At 39.3% G+C, this 15858-nt stretch overlaps 1 protein-coding gene across 1 annotated transcript in view; it reads left to right on the top strand.

Annotated features, from left to right (window-relative positions):
- The window catches only part of DPYS (dihydropyrimidinase), a 28017-nt gene extending 12778 nt beyond the window's left edge, over positions 1–15239 (top strand). Inside the window, exons 5-9 of the mRNA XM_013954649.2 lie at positions 226–382; positions 1384–1525; positions 3530–3672; positions 12470–12677; positions 15165–15239. Of these exons, the coding sequence (XP_013810103.2) occupies positions 226–382; positions 1384–1525; positions 3530–3672; positions 12470–12677; positions 15165–15239 (725 nt within the window). The remainder of the gene's footprint in view (positions 1–225; positions 383–1383; positions 1526–3529; positions 3673–12469; positions 12678–15164) is intronic.
- The last annotated feature ends 619 nt before the right edge of the window (positions 15240–15858 follow it).

Genomic DNA, 15858 nt, shown 5'->3' with positions numbered 1-15858 from the left:
AATGTTCTTATGAAAAAATATATTGGGAAATCAGCAGCAAAATATTCAAACAGAGGTGTTGTATTATAGCTTCGTTTATTGTGCTCTTCTGTATGTTGACGTCTAATTTGAGGCACTGCATTCAAGTTTAAAACCATTGCAACCAAAAAAATAAGGAACAGGAAAAATGCAAGATAAGAATTTTTATGTTATTTGATGATGATACTATTGCTCTACATTTCTCAGGGAAGGTGGTTTATGGGGAGCCTATTGCTGCTAGTCTTGGCACTGATGGTACCAACTACTGGAATAAAGACTGGGCGCATGCTGCAGGACATGTCATGGGACCTCCACTGAGACCAGATCCTTCTACTCCTGACTTTCTCATGAACTTATTGGCCAAGTAAGCAGATGAACAAACAATGACAGTCGATGCCCAAAAAAAGCAGTGAATTCTGTTTGGATTATATAATAACAGGTTGATGCCCTGGAGATTTTCAAAGTACAGAATGTTACATTATCAGGAAGGAGAAACAGAAGGTGAAAGCATAGAGGAAAAACATTTTTTGTTACAGAAATTAGAATCTGTTCAGATTTTGTTTCTCTGAGCTCTTATGTCCTTCTGTCTCCATTTGATTTTCATCAGTAAGGCTTGCCTTGCTAATATTGCAGCAAAATTTGAAACTTGACCAGTGGAGTTGCATGTCAGTAGGAAATCTGTTAAAAATGCGGCTATAGCTAGAGGTTCTGGGGTTTGTTCTCAGCTCCCTTGTTCACTTGAAATGTAGATGCTATATAAAAACTAAGTATGCTGACTCTTGAAGGCAGGTATACTTTGTCCACTCAGTAATCCCTCCCTCAGAAGAAAGTAGGAACAGAAGTATCCTTCAGATACCCATAGGAAGCCAGCTAATAAAATGTGTGTTTTGCTTGTACTTCTTTTCCCAGTAAAGCTTAACTCAACAAAAAGGTTGAATTTGACCTGAAAGTCTGTGAAGGTATGCCTGAACACTGTCTGACTGACAGTTGTGCAAATCAGGAGTAATTTCATTGGGTCTGTGGAGTGACACAGTCTAAAATTGCTGTGAGGAAGGAACCCAGCCCTTTGCTCTGGGCAAGGAGTGACAGTCCCTCATTTGTGGGACACCTTTGTCATATCCAAAGTAAATGTGTTATTTTTGGTATTTGGTTTCTTCTGAGGGGGTTCTGAAGAGAAAACTGCTTCACAGCGAACTGGCTGTCTCTATGAAGTTATTATTCTTGGAGGAAGGGACTGAAGAGCACCTGGCAGGGCATATCAGCTCTTCCTTGCAGAAAGGATGGCTGGATCTATCCAGCCTGCTAATAGATTTTCCTGTGTGGTACTATCTGCTCAGTTTCATAATGAACTTTGTTTCTCCATAGTGATGACCTATCTGTGACAGGGACTGACAATTGCACCTTTGACACATGCCAGAAAGCTCTGGGGAAGGATGACTTCACCAAAATCCCTAATGGAGTAAATGGTGTAGAAGACAGGATGTCGGTTGTATGGGAAAAAGGAGTTGTAAGTATATCATTGTATATCAGATGTGTAAACATGAAAGTAATTGATATTTCCAACAAAATATAATCTCTCAAAAGTATCAGCTCTTCAGTTTTATCAAGCATATTTATCATACTATAACTTCTTTGATCAAAGACCAAAACAGATTCCTCACTAACACACACTTTATGGTGCTGGGAAATAGAAGAGGATTCTCAATGCTTAGAAAATGGCACTACAGAGTCTTCCCTTGTCTACCAGCAAAGGATTGCTATTGTTTCAGTGGTGGTGAAATGTACATTTACTTGCAGTATTTTGTCACAAGATGAAAGAAAAGTAAAAGGAAAGAGCTACTACAGTTTTGACTTGGTCTGCTCTATGTTTTCTTCTCCCTAATCTCTCTCAAACTTAGCTGTTGGAGGAGCTTCTACCCTGGGTGTGTGGCTGTCAGCTTCTGCTTTTGTGTTTTCAAGTGGAGGAAACATGCTAGAGATACGAAATGCTTCTCTAACTTACAGCTCATTCCTATGATGTGATGAGCACCTTCAAGTCCCATTGACTTTAGATTCTCACTGCCCTCATGAGGATGGTCAGTGCTGCTCAGGACAATGCCCTTCAGGCTCTAAACAAGTATAAATGTGAAAGCCAGTGGCCAGTCTTTTCTCACAAGGGTAGCCTGGTGAGGGGGACACTCATGATTTGTTACCTACTGGGTGTTATGATTGCTCTGGCCAATACAATACTGTTAAGTTCTGGAGACCCTGGTTCAACTTTGTTATTATTATTATTATTATTATTATTATTACAGTAGTGAAGTCTTGCTGGCAATGCACTGCATTCTACTTTGTTACAGTAGAATTATCTACATCACACAGTCCAGCTTGGTAAGGATGTGGTTCAGGATTTCCCTTGTTTATCCCTACTTGGGATGCAGCTCCAGTTTGTATGTAGAAAGCAGACTTCTGCCAAAATTCACCTTTGGCATAGTATCATCTAGCGTGATTGCTTAGGGTGTAAACTGAGATATAATTTAGCCTGTGGTTAGTGTAAAAGTGAGACATGAATATGCACATCAGTACTGCTTTTAAACAGTGTAACATCTTGGACAAAGTAATTCTTCAAAAGGTTCTTCAGTCAGTAATATCGTCCCTTTTCTTACTTGTAAAATATTACACAGCTGTGACAGTTTGTCCAGAAAGCTTCCCTCCCTTCCCACACACCGTTATTTAGAATAGAAATGTTCATCACCTTCTTTTTGCTTTTCTTCTCAGATGACTGCTTGCAGACCACCATACAAACATGTTTGCATGGCACTCTGGTTCCTAGACTGACCTATGCACAACATTCCTGCTAGCGTAGCTGGCTTCCTGAGCAAACAACAGTCACGGAGGCTGGATTAAATTTGTTAGATAGCAGTGGCCAGTCCCAAGACACTTTATCTGTTATTGTTTGCCATTTCACTGACGTGCCTCACTCACAAATCTGTTTTTTATACTACTTGATCTCAAATATTTACTGAACAGTACTATCCTCTGCATTATTGCTGAAGAGATTTGCAAATCACCTTTCCTATATTGCACATAGTGCCTTATCTTTCCCTTATGATCTTCTAGATCTAGGGAGAAGAAAACATTATTATAGTCAGTCTGATATTCGCATCTCCTTAATACTTTATCACATCTCAATACTTTATTACAGACCCAAAGCCAGCCAAGTAATTTGATTTCAGTTGACTTGGGTCTGGCTCTACAGAGCATTTGGCTTTAAAGTTGGGGTTTTTTTTCTTTTGCTATGGGAAGTAAGAGGAAGTTATATTCAGTGAATGTACGTTGCGGTATGTGCATCAGAGACAAATAGTTATTTTTATGTATTTTAAAGTCCTCAGTATGACGTTTCCAAAAAAAAAAAGGACATGATATTGGCAGAGGACTCTGTCACTCATCCTAGCCTTTTTAACAACAGAAACATTTTTTTCATTCTTTGTTTAAAAAATTAATGACTTTGCTTTTGTGTACTCTTCTGCAGTACAGTGGAAAAATGGATGAAAACAGATTTGTAGCTGTTACCAGCACAAATGCAGCAAAAATCTTTAACCTTTACCCAAAGAAGGGGAGAATTGCTGTGGGTTCTGATGCTGACATTGTAATTTGGGATCCCAAGGCTACAAGGTATGTCTGAGTAATTAATTTCTTCCAGGTAGCCTCTCTGTAGAAAAAAGAAACTCAAAGCATTTGTACAGCAATAAGCCTCTAGGGTGAGGTTATGACATTTTTTCTCAGTACTTCATGTAAATTATTTACAGGTTATTTGGCTCTTACAATAGTGTATGAAAACAGAGATCTTTGATCTCTAGATGGACTTTAAAAAATTCTCCTAGATTGCTGACTAAGTGCAAAAATAATAAGGTCTGTACATTCCACTACCAGAGCTTGGTATCCTAAGAACAAAAATAACCACTTTGAGACTTCAGAGTAACTCTGTTAAGTGCAGGGGTATGTTTAGCTTCCTCCCACTGCAAAGAGCAGGGAGAGGAGACGTGTTCCTGCAGAGACACCCTTTGCAAGCCTGTGTTTTGAGCTTAAGGCTACTTCAGACAGGTACCTATTCTAGGGTGGTCAGGAGGAGTGGTGAAAGCGTGGAGGGCTGACCTCTTCTTGTCCCCTCCATAGCTAGTAGAGCAGGCATAGTGGTGGAGCCAGGACTGACCTTAGTTCTGCAGCTCCAGCTGTACATGCTTATGCTTTTATTTAGCAGCTTTCTGATCCTGTGCCCCAGTGAGTCTGCTAGAATAGAGCTTGTCACACAAACAACAGATGCAGGAAAGGTTTGCTGATCCCTTTCCCTGAATGACTTGATGCCATGATCCATTTAATACTACAAAAGGCATGCAGTGTCTCTCTGGGAGCCCCAACTCATGCAGCACATGCTGTGCATTACAGCTGATTTCTGTCTTCAGGTATATTCACATCATTAGCCAGCTCCATACTCAGACCCCTATGAACATCTCAAGGATCAAACCTCTTGGGTCTCCCCCTGGCTCCAGATCCCATCCTGGTCTTGTCTAAACTGCCTGGAAATCCTCCGGAGGCAGGCCGTCAGAGAGCCAGCTTACCTTGCGGAGTTGTCTTTCTCTGCTGAGATGACTATGGGCTGTGCAAGTGCTCCTCCACTGCAGGAGGCCTGCAGGTCTGATGCCTTGGTCTCATGCTCAGCTCTAGCAAGCAGTACAAGAATACCGCTGTCCTGAAGGGATGCGCTGACCCTCCCTGTTGAAATACTTTCATCAGTGTCACCTAAACAGTGGGTAAAGCCATTTAAGAAAGCAGTCACTGACCCTACCTAAGCTTTGTGGGGTGTTGGAGTGTGATGACAGCATGGCCAGCTCTCATGAAGGTATGAGAGTGTTTGGTGTTCCTAAAGCCTGAGCGTTAACTAACTCTTAGATGGTACTAGATTTTCAGCCTTTGCTTTTAAAAAACAGAGTTGCCGATTCCCCTGATAGAAGAGGAAAGCTTGGAAACATGACTGAGCAAATCTGAAGCTCAGAAACCAAATCAGGGGAAAAAGCCCTAATCCTAAATTTGTCTTAAACAAAACTTTCTTGACTAATCTTCTGGTTTCTGGATTTTTGATACTGCAATTTTCAGTCGCTTCAGTATATTCATGAGTAGCCAAAGCATGTGAGAGTGACAGGAAAAGTATTCTGTGTGTTAAGTTGCAAAGTTTGAGGACATGGAGGTTGCTATTCAGAAGTCCCACAAAAAAACTGGCAGCACCAGCAAAAGTAGTTTCAGCAGTGTCAACCCCAATAAACATAAAGGTCTACCACTGCTAGGTCAGAGAGGTTTGGCTGCTGGGTATTGAGTGGTTCATGTTCATTATGCCCTCTGGCATGCTGAGCAAGCATATTTTGAGATACTGGCTATGAGCTATTTCAGGACAATGGAGCTATGAATTCTGATGAAAAACCTGAACGATTCTTTTCTGAGCTCACTTCTGCTCTGCTAGGGCACAAATGAAGCTAGAAAAACAGCAGAGCTCTGACATTGTTCTCAAGGTACTTCATCTTCTCCTGAAATTATTTATCCTTTTGCCTCCAAAGCATTCCTTCTGCTTCCTTTCACTCTCTCCTGAGTGCTCTCATTGCCTTTTGCCCATTCCATCTGTGAAGGTGAAGTTTTTCTTCAAATATTTTTTCAAACATTGAACTGTATTTTCTTACTGAGCAAGCTTATTTTAAGTTCAGCCAATACTTTCTTTTTTGATCTGGGTACTGTTTTTGTTGTTTATCCCTTTGGCTTTACTGGGAACAAGCCACTGTGCAGGTACAATTGCGTGAAATACATGAGTAGGTATAAATAAAGCTCACTAGTCCTTCTTTATTCATTTCACTACAAATCCTGAAGAGGGCACAAACAGCCCAGCAGAAGAAAGGATCTAGCTAACAGACTTCAACCATTTAAAATATTACACAAGGCCCAGCCTCCTGTGCTTTTGTTGCATCTGGGGAGTGATTTGCAATTTCACAACAGGCTTGTTCCTCTTTTCTGAAAATTCTTTCTTCCTCTTTTGAGCATGACTTTTTTTTCTTGTTTGTAAATCTAAATCTTGAAAGAGCAGAAAACAATTTCCCAGTTCTGGCTTGATGTTGTGTTACTGTAGTCTTAAAATGATGGATGATATCAGCCTAAAGACTTAGACAAATGCTGAAGTATCACTGTGAGGAACTGGGATTATTATAGTCTGGCAGGGGAAATCTATAGGGAAGATACTGAAATCATTCGGAAAGATAGTAAGGCTCTTTAAAATACAAAAACCTAAATCCCTACAAAATCAGCTGCATTGTCCCCTCCTGCATCATTGCACAACAGCAATGTGATGGGTGCTATCTTGGCATCCAGTGTTTTCCCTTTCTAGTTTGCAAAAACCTAGCAAATTCAGCATGACAGCTCTGCAAGCCAGGAGCAATTGCAAATCAAGGTTCCACTTTCAGCACTCGCCACTTTAGCTGAGGCTTCTGTTTTAAGGGTCAGTTTCACTGACTGGTCAATTCCTATAGGACTTGCTGGTGATTCCTGCAGAAAATGTTACATGAACAATTATCAGATTTGTTATTGTATTTAAGGGTTTCCAAATACTGGTTTTAGTGGGTCTTCATGAAAGCAAGCAGTATTGGGAAGAAACACGTTAACACATAAATTCATTAGAAACTGCATTAGAAAAGATGGGTTGTGAGTTAATTGAAAGCCAGTGAAACAGCAGTATAACTTTTCCTCTGGCAGATTAGATCTATTTCTTAGTTTCCTAATACTCATTACCTATTCTATAAAGAACACAAAAATACTAAAGGAACCCATTGTTTTACACTGGTCATGTGCTTCCTAAAATCATCTTGCAGACCTCAACACCCACAGCATCCCAAGTACAGCCTGTGCACACAGGATTATTTTGTGAGAACTCCTTGGAAAAACGCATGTAGGCAGCATATGTGTACTCACTGTACCATCTTATTTTTAATCTGTGCTTTGACCAAGAATGTTCACTGACTTCTCCCAGCTGCACAAAAATAATACAACAGCCTCAAGTCTGTGAAACAAAAGCAACTGAAAAGACTGTTCGAGAAAGAGATGGCACAGTAAGCAAGCAAAAGTGAACGTCACGTGTCAGCAAGTCAGTGTCCTCTATAGCTGGTGCCTTCGGCAATTTGAAAGCAAGTAAGAATACAAATTCTCCAGGGCTTGTTTCAGAAACACTCAGCAAGGAATCTAAATACTGCAGCAACCAATTCAGACCCTGGAAAGAGCTGAGCATCCCCTGTAAAGTAGAGGGTAGACAGTGCTAAACATCTCCTAAGAGATGTTCAGCTCCTTGCAAATATTAGGCCTTAATAAACTCACTGGAGCCTGTCAGAGCCTCACCACCAAGCACTGGATCAGGCTCCAAAGGCAAGATCAGGACAAAATGATAACACCCTTAGGGATGATTTAAAAAAAACAAAACAACAACAACAAAAAAACCAACTTAGATGGAATTTACGCATCTAAATCCAATTAAATGATCAAGGCAGTTCGTTACAATAACCACGCTACCTGGGAAAGTTTCCTAACAGTTTTTTCCCACTTACCAAGGATAGCCTAAAAGTTAGCTAGCTACTTTTGAATGCTGAGGCAGAGCTAGTTATGAAGATAGCAGTCTCTGCCCTCATCCTCCTCGGGCCCTCTGGAGCAGACCCCCTTGGTATGCCCAGCCCTTGCCCCACATGTGCAGATGGAGCTGGATTCACATGAATCAGAGACTTCCTTCCAAAGGCCTGTTATTTCAAATAGAGGGAACACCAAGAAAGAAAGAACAATGGGCACAAATTAAAATACAAAAAATTTCTTTTAAACATAAGAACTTTTTTACTGTGAGAGTGGTCAAGCACAGGAACAGCTTGCCCTGTGAGAGAGGTTGTGGAGTCCCCATCCCTGGAGATATTCAAAACCCAACTGGACATGGTTCTCGGGCAACCTGCTCTAGGTGACCCTGCTTTGCGCAGGGGGTTGGACTAGACGATCTCTAGAGGCCCCTTCCGACCCCGACAACTCTGTGATTCTGTGATCTGTAACAAAATAAGCCTCTGTGAGAGAGCATGATGTACGTTTCCCTAGTAACTTGCTGTCTCACAAAATGTCAGCTGCTCTCTTCAGAAAGCTGAATCTTAGAAATATAACCACAAAAAAAAAAATCTTATATAACCTTATATTTTTCTCCCCAGTTATCACTTCCAAATCTTCTTTAGTCATTGAAGGCACTCATTTGCATTTTCATTTCTTTCTGTGATTTCTACAAGCTTAATTTCTGATTACTGTCCCCCCACTGCCCATTGTAGTCTGACAATTTCCCCTTCCAGCCCTTATCAATTTGGAGTGATTGACAGGAGCAAACTGATGGTATTGTTAACAAATGGGTTAATGTAAGTAACTTTGTCACCATTCTCCATCCATCATAAAATGATGAATCTAAAGAGATATGATTGCATAAAATAAAGATCACATCCCTCAGATAAGTCTCTCTGACATGGAGTTCCCAAACATTAACTTCCTGCCTCTTCTTTCATCTGTTATTTTATCCACAAGTCTCCTCACTTCATATGGCTACTTGAAGACAATGCTTATTTAGGGATATTGCTTTAGGAATAAAGGTAGGAATAAAACTCTACTAATATGTGCCTGCCTATGTTTGTATGTGCAGTTATAGCAATTCCTTAATATAGACTAGACCATGGGCTTTGTGATCCACTTTGTAGTCTTATAGCTAGAATGTTTGCACATGGACTTGTTTTTTTCTTTCTTCTTTTTCCTCTCTTTTTTCCCCTCCTTTGCTTTTCTTTTTAATAAAACTGTCTCTTTAACATTAACAAAGCCCAACTTAATTATCTGTATAAATGAGTGGTGGCTCAGGACAGCACAGGAAGGTAAACCAGAGATTTATTTTTCCTCTAGATTTTAGAAAGGCAGGTTAACAAGGGTAGTGTAAAGGCAGCAGATAGTAATATGAAGGGGCTACTCACAAAGGCTGATTTTAACTTCAGTAAACTGGCATCTCTCTCCTGTTCCCAACTTAAAGATACTGCATTGTAAGCACTGAGAGAAATTGCTTACAACTCCAATTCTCATCCTTACACAAGTTGGTTTTCTATAGTAGCTGTCAACAAAGCAGTTGTTTTCTCTTGAGCTATGGACTCAGGTCATTTTAGCTGTTATTATGTTTTCACTTAACTAAGTAATTCTAAAATCTGTGTTTTCCCCCTCCTGAGATGCTAAACCACTACCCTTGCCTTAGGGCTGTTGACTACGGAATTCCTTCATATTTCTGTGCCTGGAATTTTTAAAGAAAACTGTGGGAGTTATGCATCCATTTCCATTGAAAAGTAATTAAGTTCTTTATTTTCTTATGTCCTTCTTATGTGTCCCCTGCTCTGAAAATAACAATGTTAATCCCCACAGCAGTGGAAGCTGAGGTCCTACAGCTCACTCTAGCCTGACAGATCCACCTTCACTGGGCTGGTGTAGCTTCATTTCTTGTGTATTATGTGGAGTAGAAGATAATTCTTAACATATAAAGCTAGTTTCCCTTCATCCAGCTTCCCCTCCTGCATAACTGTAACTTGCTCTTTAGTATTTCAGGCTCTGGCCGGGGTCAGAATAATAGAGGCTAGATGTATTTATGACGATCCTGGATTGTGTTTGACTTGAAATGAAATCTAGCACCCTTCGGTCTTTACAAAACTTCAGGGTTTACTGAAGGCGTAAGTTTTGAATTGACCACCTGTACAGTGTTGAATTTCTATTTGTAGTTTAATTAGGTATAGTATTCTAGGAGTGGCTATAAAGCACTTCCTTACATAGATCATAAACAAATACAGAATTACCTGTCACTGAATCTTCACACATGCGGAAAAAATCTGATAATTTCACTTAGACTTTAAAATAATTGCTAATAGACTATAAATTAGTTGGACAGAAGCGCTGTACTGAAAAAAGACAACTTCAGAAGCATGTCTGCCTCTTTGGTACTGGAGAAATAGCAATATTTTTTATATTGACAGTCTAAAATCTCTTTGCAAGACAGGTGTATCAAAAGCAGCTGAACTGACGTATATGAGAACACTGATATAAGTAGCAGAAAAACAGGGCCTGATGTCTTTACAATATCCTCTTTGTGGAGGAAAATGTTCTTTGAAATCTTGAAAAAATCATTCTGACCTCAGTCTCCATTTGAGGAAGGGTTGTTTGGAACAAGAGCCTCTAATTTATAACCAGAATTAGAGAATTTTACCACTTTTATCAACAGATTGCCATTCAGGTTTTTGAAGCTTGGAGTCAGAATCTGGTTTCTCACATTGAGTAATCCCTTATATCAGATATCACTTAGGATGTTGAAGACAACTGTTATATTCTGTTTCAGTAAGGGTGGCAGTCTTGGTTTGCTGGATTATAAATTGGCTATAGGTGTTCTTGCCATGAGCTGAGTGATCAATGGTATTCAAACAGTCAAGGCAAACTTTGGAATTTCCCTAAGCTTCCCAGCAGTGGTGCCCATACCAAAATGGCTGATGGAGTTGCTGTTGATAGCAGTAAACAGTCCATTGCATAAAGTTGCTGAATTGTGAGTGCCAGACCCAAACATACTGTCTGGTTATGTTTTAATTGGTTGTTCACTTGTTACCTGAAACTTTAGCTGACATTGATAATGTTGAAGGGTTAAACCTAATCACAGAAGTATTTTAGCAAGAGCCATCAAGGAGACTGCACTTCTCCTTCACCAAGGGCAGCACAATCTAAGGCTTGTTTCAACAAAAGAGTTATAAATGAGTTCTGTACAGGATTGTTGTTTAGACAAGCTCTAGGAAATTTATTTTGCCATATTGTAAGGTTTACCTGTACAAGTGGATTTTTCTTTTAAATGTGTTGTTTCATTAATTTTATGTCTTTTTATGAAGGACATTCTTATATGTGAGGCTTCTTTACCTCCAGGGCTGCTGCTCCAGCACACTTAAACAGCTCTCATGTTGAGCTGAAGGATCCTGCTTATTTTTCTGTTTGTTTACTGGAAGTACTTTTTTAATTTTTCTCTTTATGTCTTAGTGCTAGTGGGCAAATAGATATGATATCCACCCAGAGAATGCTAAAGATAATTGTGTTATGGTTGTTATTACTTACTGTTCTACCAATTGGACCCATAAGGATAATGCAATAAACTAGAAGAATATATTTACAAACTCTTTGTAGCATTATTATAACACACATGGATAAATTTGTTCCATGGTATTGGTAAGACTGGTGACTACAAGAGGGTCTGACTTTTAGGCTTGCTCTTTCCGCTGTGACTCTATAAGACGATGCTGACACTGGTGAACATGCACACAAAGTTTTCTGTCCAAGGTTTGCTAAATAACGAAGATGTTTTTTTTCCTGTGGACAGATTGGCCATTGAGAATATTTTTCTATATACAGCATTTGAAAAGTCTGTTGCCATTGAGACTTAAATATAGCACTTAGTAGAACCAATTACTCTTTGTTCAACAATATTAAAGGAAAACAGTGTATCATTCCAACAATTCTTTTTTCCTTTGTGTGTATAAGTAATCATTTGACATACTTGATATGCGATTACCTTTGAAAATAGTTATTCTGCAAAAAGGATATGGTTTCTTTTTGTGGTTTTCTCATTTTAAAAAGGATGTCAATTACAGATTTTAATAATCTGGGGAAATTGGCTATAAGATTTATTTGCAAAAAATGGTGAACATAAAGAATGAGGTCTATCTACTGGACACAATAATCCTGTAGCTCAGATTACTACTGTTGAGATCTAATATTATAATTTGCTTAATAACCTTGGAAGAAAGATATATAGGAGTATGATGTTGTCATACAGACAACATGGAGATATTTGGGCTCTCAGTCACTGGTTCAATCCAGCTGACATTATGATTTACCAAAATTCATTATCAGTGGAATAGTCTTTGTATTATTTGTGTTTTGCAATCTTTGAAATATTCCAGCCATGCCTTTAAAACCTGAAATTTCAAGTCATTCTAGCTAAAAGGTCAGAGTTCTTTTCTCACCTTATTGTGCACAGATATTTGCTTGACGAGGCAGAATGCAATCAGGTAATCCAAATAAAATATTACAATCTGATTTTTTTTCACTCATCTCTTTCTAGTGGAAAATTTTGCATTTCAAGGCTGCAAAGTTCTGTCTTTTTGACTCCCTCTTCATTCTTTTCAGTTGCAATTATTGTTCAATGAAATGTTAATGCTCTATTCTATTTTTACAGCTGTTCCATGATGTACTGTACAATGTCATAGTTTAATAATGCAGCTAAATTTTCTTCCACTATCCATTTCTCAAATTTTTATAAAGAAGCAAATTCAGGGATCATAGTAATTTTGGATTCTGTTTTGTTTGGTAAACACAGGACAATATCTGCACAGACCCATCACCAAGCCAACAACTTCAACATATTTGAAGGAATGGTCTGCCACGGAGTCCCAGTTACAACAATTTCAAGAGGCAAGGTGGTTTATGAAGGTGGAACTTTCAATGTCACAGCAGGAGAAGGCAGATATGTCTCCCGTCCACCATTCCCTCCATATGTCTACAAACGAGTCAGGCAGCGGGATCAGGTTAATTAAACTAATAAATCTCTGTAATGCTTTGTAGAACATGAGGATAGCTAGCTCTTGGGAAGAGAGGTTTGGGGATTCAGTGGTAATTTCCCTTACTAATCAAAATGTGCCAAGGTGGGAATAAATGAATCTAAGGGCTGAATTTTTATTGTTCTTCATCTTACAGAAAAATACCATAGTTCCTGCTCTCAGAGAAGTCTGTGCAACTTGTAGACCAAGTCTGGGTGCTTTTAAAAATAAACTAGTACCACTTCCAATAAGAGTGGTCAAATTCTTCTGATCACAGATGATCTGAATATCTGCTACATTTCACCACTGATTTTACTGAGAAATCACAGAGGTAATCCCATCATACTCAGGAAGAGATCTTGGGGGAAGATATCAACAATTTTCTAACTCATGGATCAGATATTTGGGGCTAAGTCATGCAGAATGTTGAACACTTGGCTCTGTTTCAGCAAGAAAGCGTTAAAAGCTGAACATGTGCATAGTGCATTGCTGGAACAAGGGAGAGAGCTCTGTTCAAGTTTTTATTCTGTGTTTTGTTAAAGAGGGACTTTGCAAAACACATTCAGACTGAATTTTCAATGCTTTCTTACCATGCAGTGCTCATGAAAAATGTTTTTGATGCCTTAGCATTGCTTATTGTGCATGGGATTTTCAAAAGCACCCAGCCTATTTAAGTGTTTTTAAAAATTGGAACCTGAATCAGTAGGATTCATTGCAAGACCTAGAAGTTGAATCAGACCAGCATCCATGTGAGAACTGTTTTTTTTGTTTGGTTTTCCAAACAAAAGGCAACACACTTTGTGCATGAGTACAAGGCAGTGTAAATTAGGTAAACTGGAGCTATTTTCATTTGCATTATGTCAGCATCTGGCTATGCTGATTAAACTTTGACTCTTATTTTGAAAATAGAGTCTTCATTTAAACCTCTACACCTTTCTTCTGTGTTCTATCCACCTTCTCAACATGAGCAAAGGTTAATGCTTGTTGGGGAGGGGACAAAAATCCTTACTGTGCCAGAAATTCCCAGAGCTATTGAATGAGTGGACCAGTGGCCCAACCTGTGAATATGGCGGGAAAAAAGCATGTTCCCTGATCATGAAAATTTAATTGAATTGAAACAATCACCCCAAAGGCCATGCAGTTCCATGGCCAGCTGCAGATATTGTTTCACAGGCCAAAAAGTAAGAACTGCTCACCTACACTGGCCTCTGTCTTTCTAATTTAGATAAATTCTCTGCAGAGTACCTTTTAGAAATCAGTCCTCTGGACCTATCTTCAGTGTGATATGTATCATGAACAAAGTGCTACATGCCTGTGAGTCTATTTAATCCATTGGACTTTGAAGGCATATGGTACTTTGTAAATGAGGACTGCTTATTATTATTTCACCTTATTTGTTGTGCAGTGTTGGTCCCTTTGGCTTTTAATGTAAAATAAATGCCATGTAATGGTAATAGAAACTAGCTATTGAAAACAGATTTATAGTGAGGTTACACTAGGAAAACTTGGGTCATTCCTTTACATGTAAGAGAAAATGCTATGGTTATTAAATGATGACTAGGTGCTTCCTCCAGCATAGCTGAGTTTTAGTGCATCCAGATCCTGGCATCTCCGCTAAAGCATTATATCCCAAGTGGGAGGAAGATGGGTCCTAAAACTAAAGAAAAATGTAAGAGAAACTTGGTAATCATAGAATTCTAAATAACTTCAGCGACTGTGGCAATTTGCAATTCCTATTGGAGCTAGGGAGAATTTTCCCTGAAACAAACATCAAGTACATATTGTCTTCAGAAGTGATTTTTCAATCAGCTCAACCTCCTGTAGCCAGCAGCTGGGATGGTGGACCCAAGGCAGGATTCACTTTGTTTCATCACTGTTCATTCACCTCTCTTTGCCTGTTCTAAGAGCATCACTGGAAAATGTAAGCACCTTAACGAAAGGCAGCCTTACGGCACGAATGCACAGTGAGTCAGTTATTCAGGGGAGCTGCTCAGGTTCATGTTCTCACTCTCTATTCTCCCCTGGGATATCCTGGGGTAGCCAAGGTTAAAAACATATAAAGAAGCAATCAAATACTGCAGATTAGCTGATCTATGATCATGTTTTAGTGTATCCTAATTGTTTGTGCCATAATCTCTAGAATTTTCTCAACACTCCACACCCTGTTTAGGCTAAGGAAGTGAGAAGCAGCAATAACATGAGGGGAGCATGGTCAGTTGCTTCTGAAAATTTGATTTTAAAATTACTTTGTTACAGTGGTGATTGATTAAGCTACCCAACTCCCTCTGAAAGCTGAGAACTGAATAGTTTAATCCCAGTATAGCGGATATTTTCAAGAGAGAGAGTTGATGAAAATGTTGTGAAGCATAAAATACAAAGCCAGGATATATTAGGATTGCTATTCTCATGATGTACAATTAGCAAGTGCAAATGGAAGACAAGTATCAGTGAAAGACTTGAAATGCTCTATTGCAGGTCTGCCAGCCTGTTCCTGTTAAGAGAGCACCATATACAGATGCGGTCTCAGCAACGCCCATCACACCCCAATAATAGGCTCATTCCCAAGGTTTGGCTCTTGCAGGTAACTGTCTCTTTTGATTAGTGAAAACTACTTCACTTAATGCTTCTCTGAAATTGCAAGAAAACAAAAGTGCAGCAGGCCTTATAGTGTGTGACAGGCTTGTCTGAAATGAGCCCTCTCAGATGGTGAGTTATCTCGCTGTCTTTAAATTTGTTCAAAATGTGCAGCAGACCAGGTATGGAGGGCCTCTTTCTGATTGAAGCCCCATTAAAAACGCTCTGCTGAGAGAAGCAAATGGAGTTTAACTGCTAAAAGACATGGATATGAAGATCCATGGAAAAGCTGAACTCAGTTAATACGCCTCTTTTCCAAGACCAGGAGTACAAACCAAATGGAAGTGGTTTTGATTTTCCTGTAAAATTACATGCCAAACAACTTTATGTAAAAATAATCAAATTCACTAATGTTCCTGTCTTATGGGCAATAACTCTCCACCAATTGTTCTGTTTGAGTTAAGCACATAGATCTGTATTGGGAGGAAAACAGCTGTCTTTGTGCAGTAGAGGTGCTGCAGTAGAGGTGCTACAGTTGATTCCAGTTGTGGCCTGATGGATGGCTGAGCTTCTGTAAGGTTCAGTGCTGTTAAAG

This window comes from Apteryx mantelli, chromosome 2 (genome assembly GCF_036417845.1).
Source record: "Apteryx mantelli isolate bAptMan1 chromosome 2, bAptMan1.hap1, whole genome shotgun sequence".
Classification (NCBI taxonomy): domain Eukaryota; kingdom Metazoa; phylum Chordata; class Aves; order Apterygiformes; family Apterygidae; genus Apteryx; species Apteryx mantelli.
Note: the sequence above shows the minus strand (reverse complement) of the source record. Positions and strands in the feature narration are given on the sequence as shown.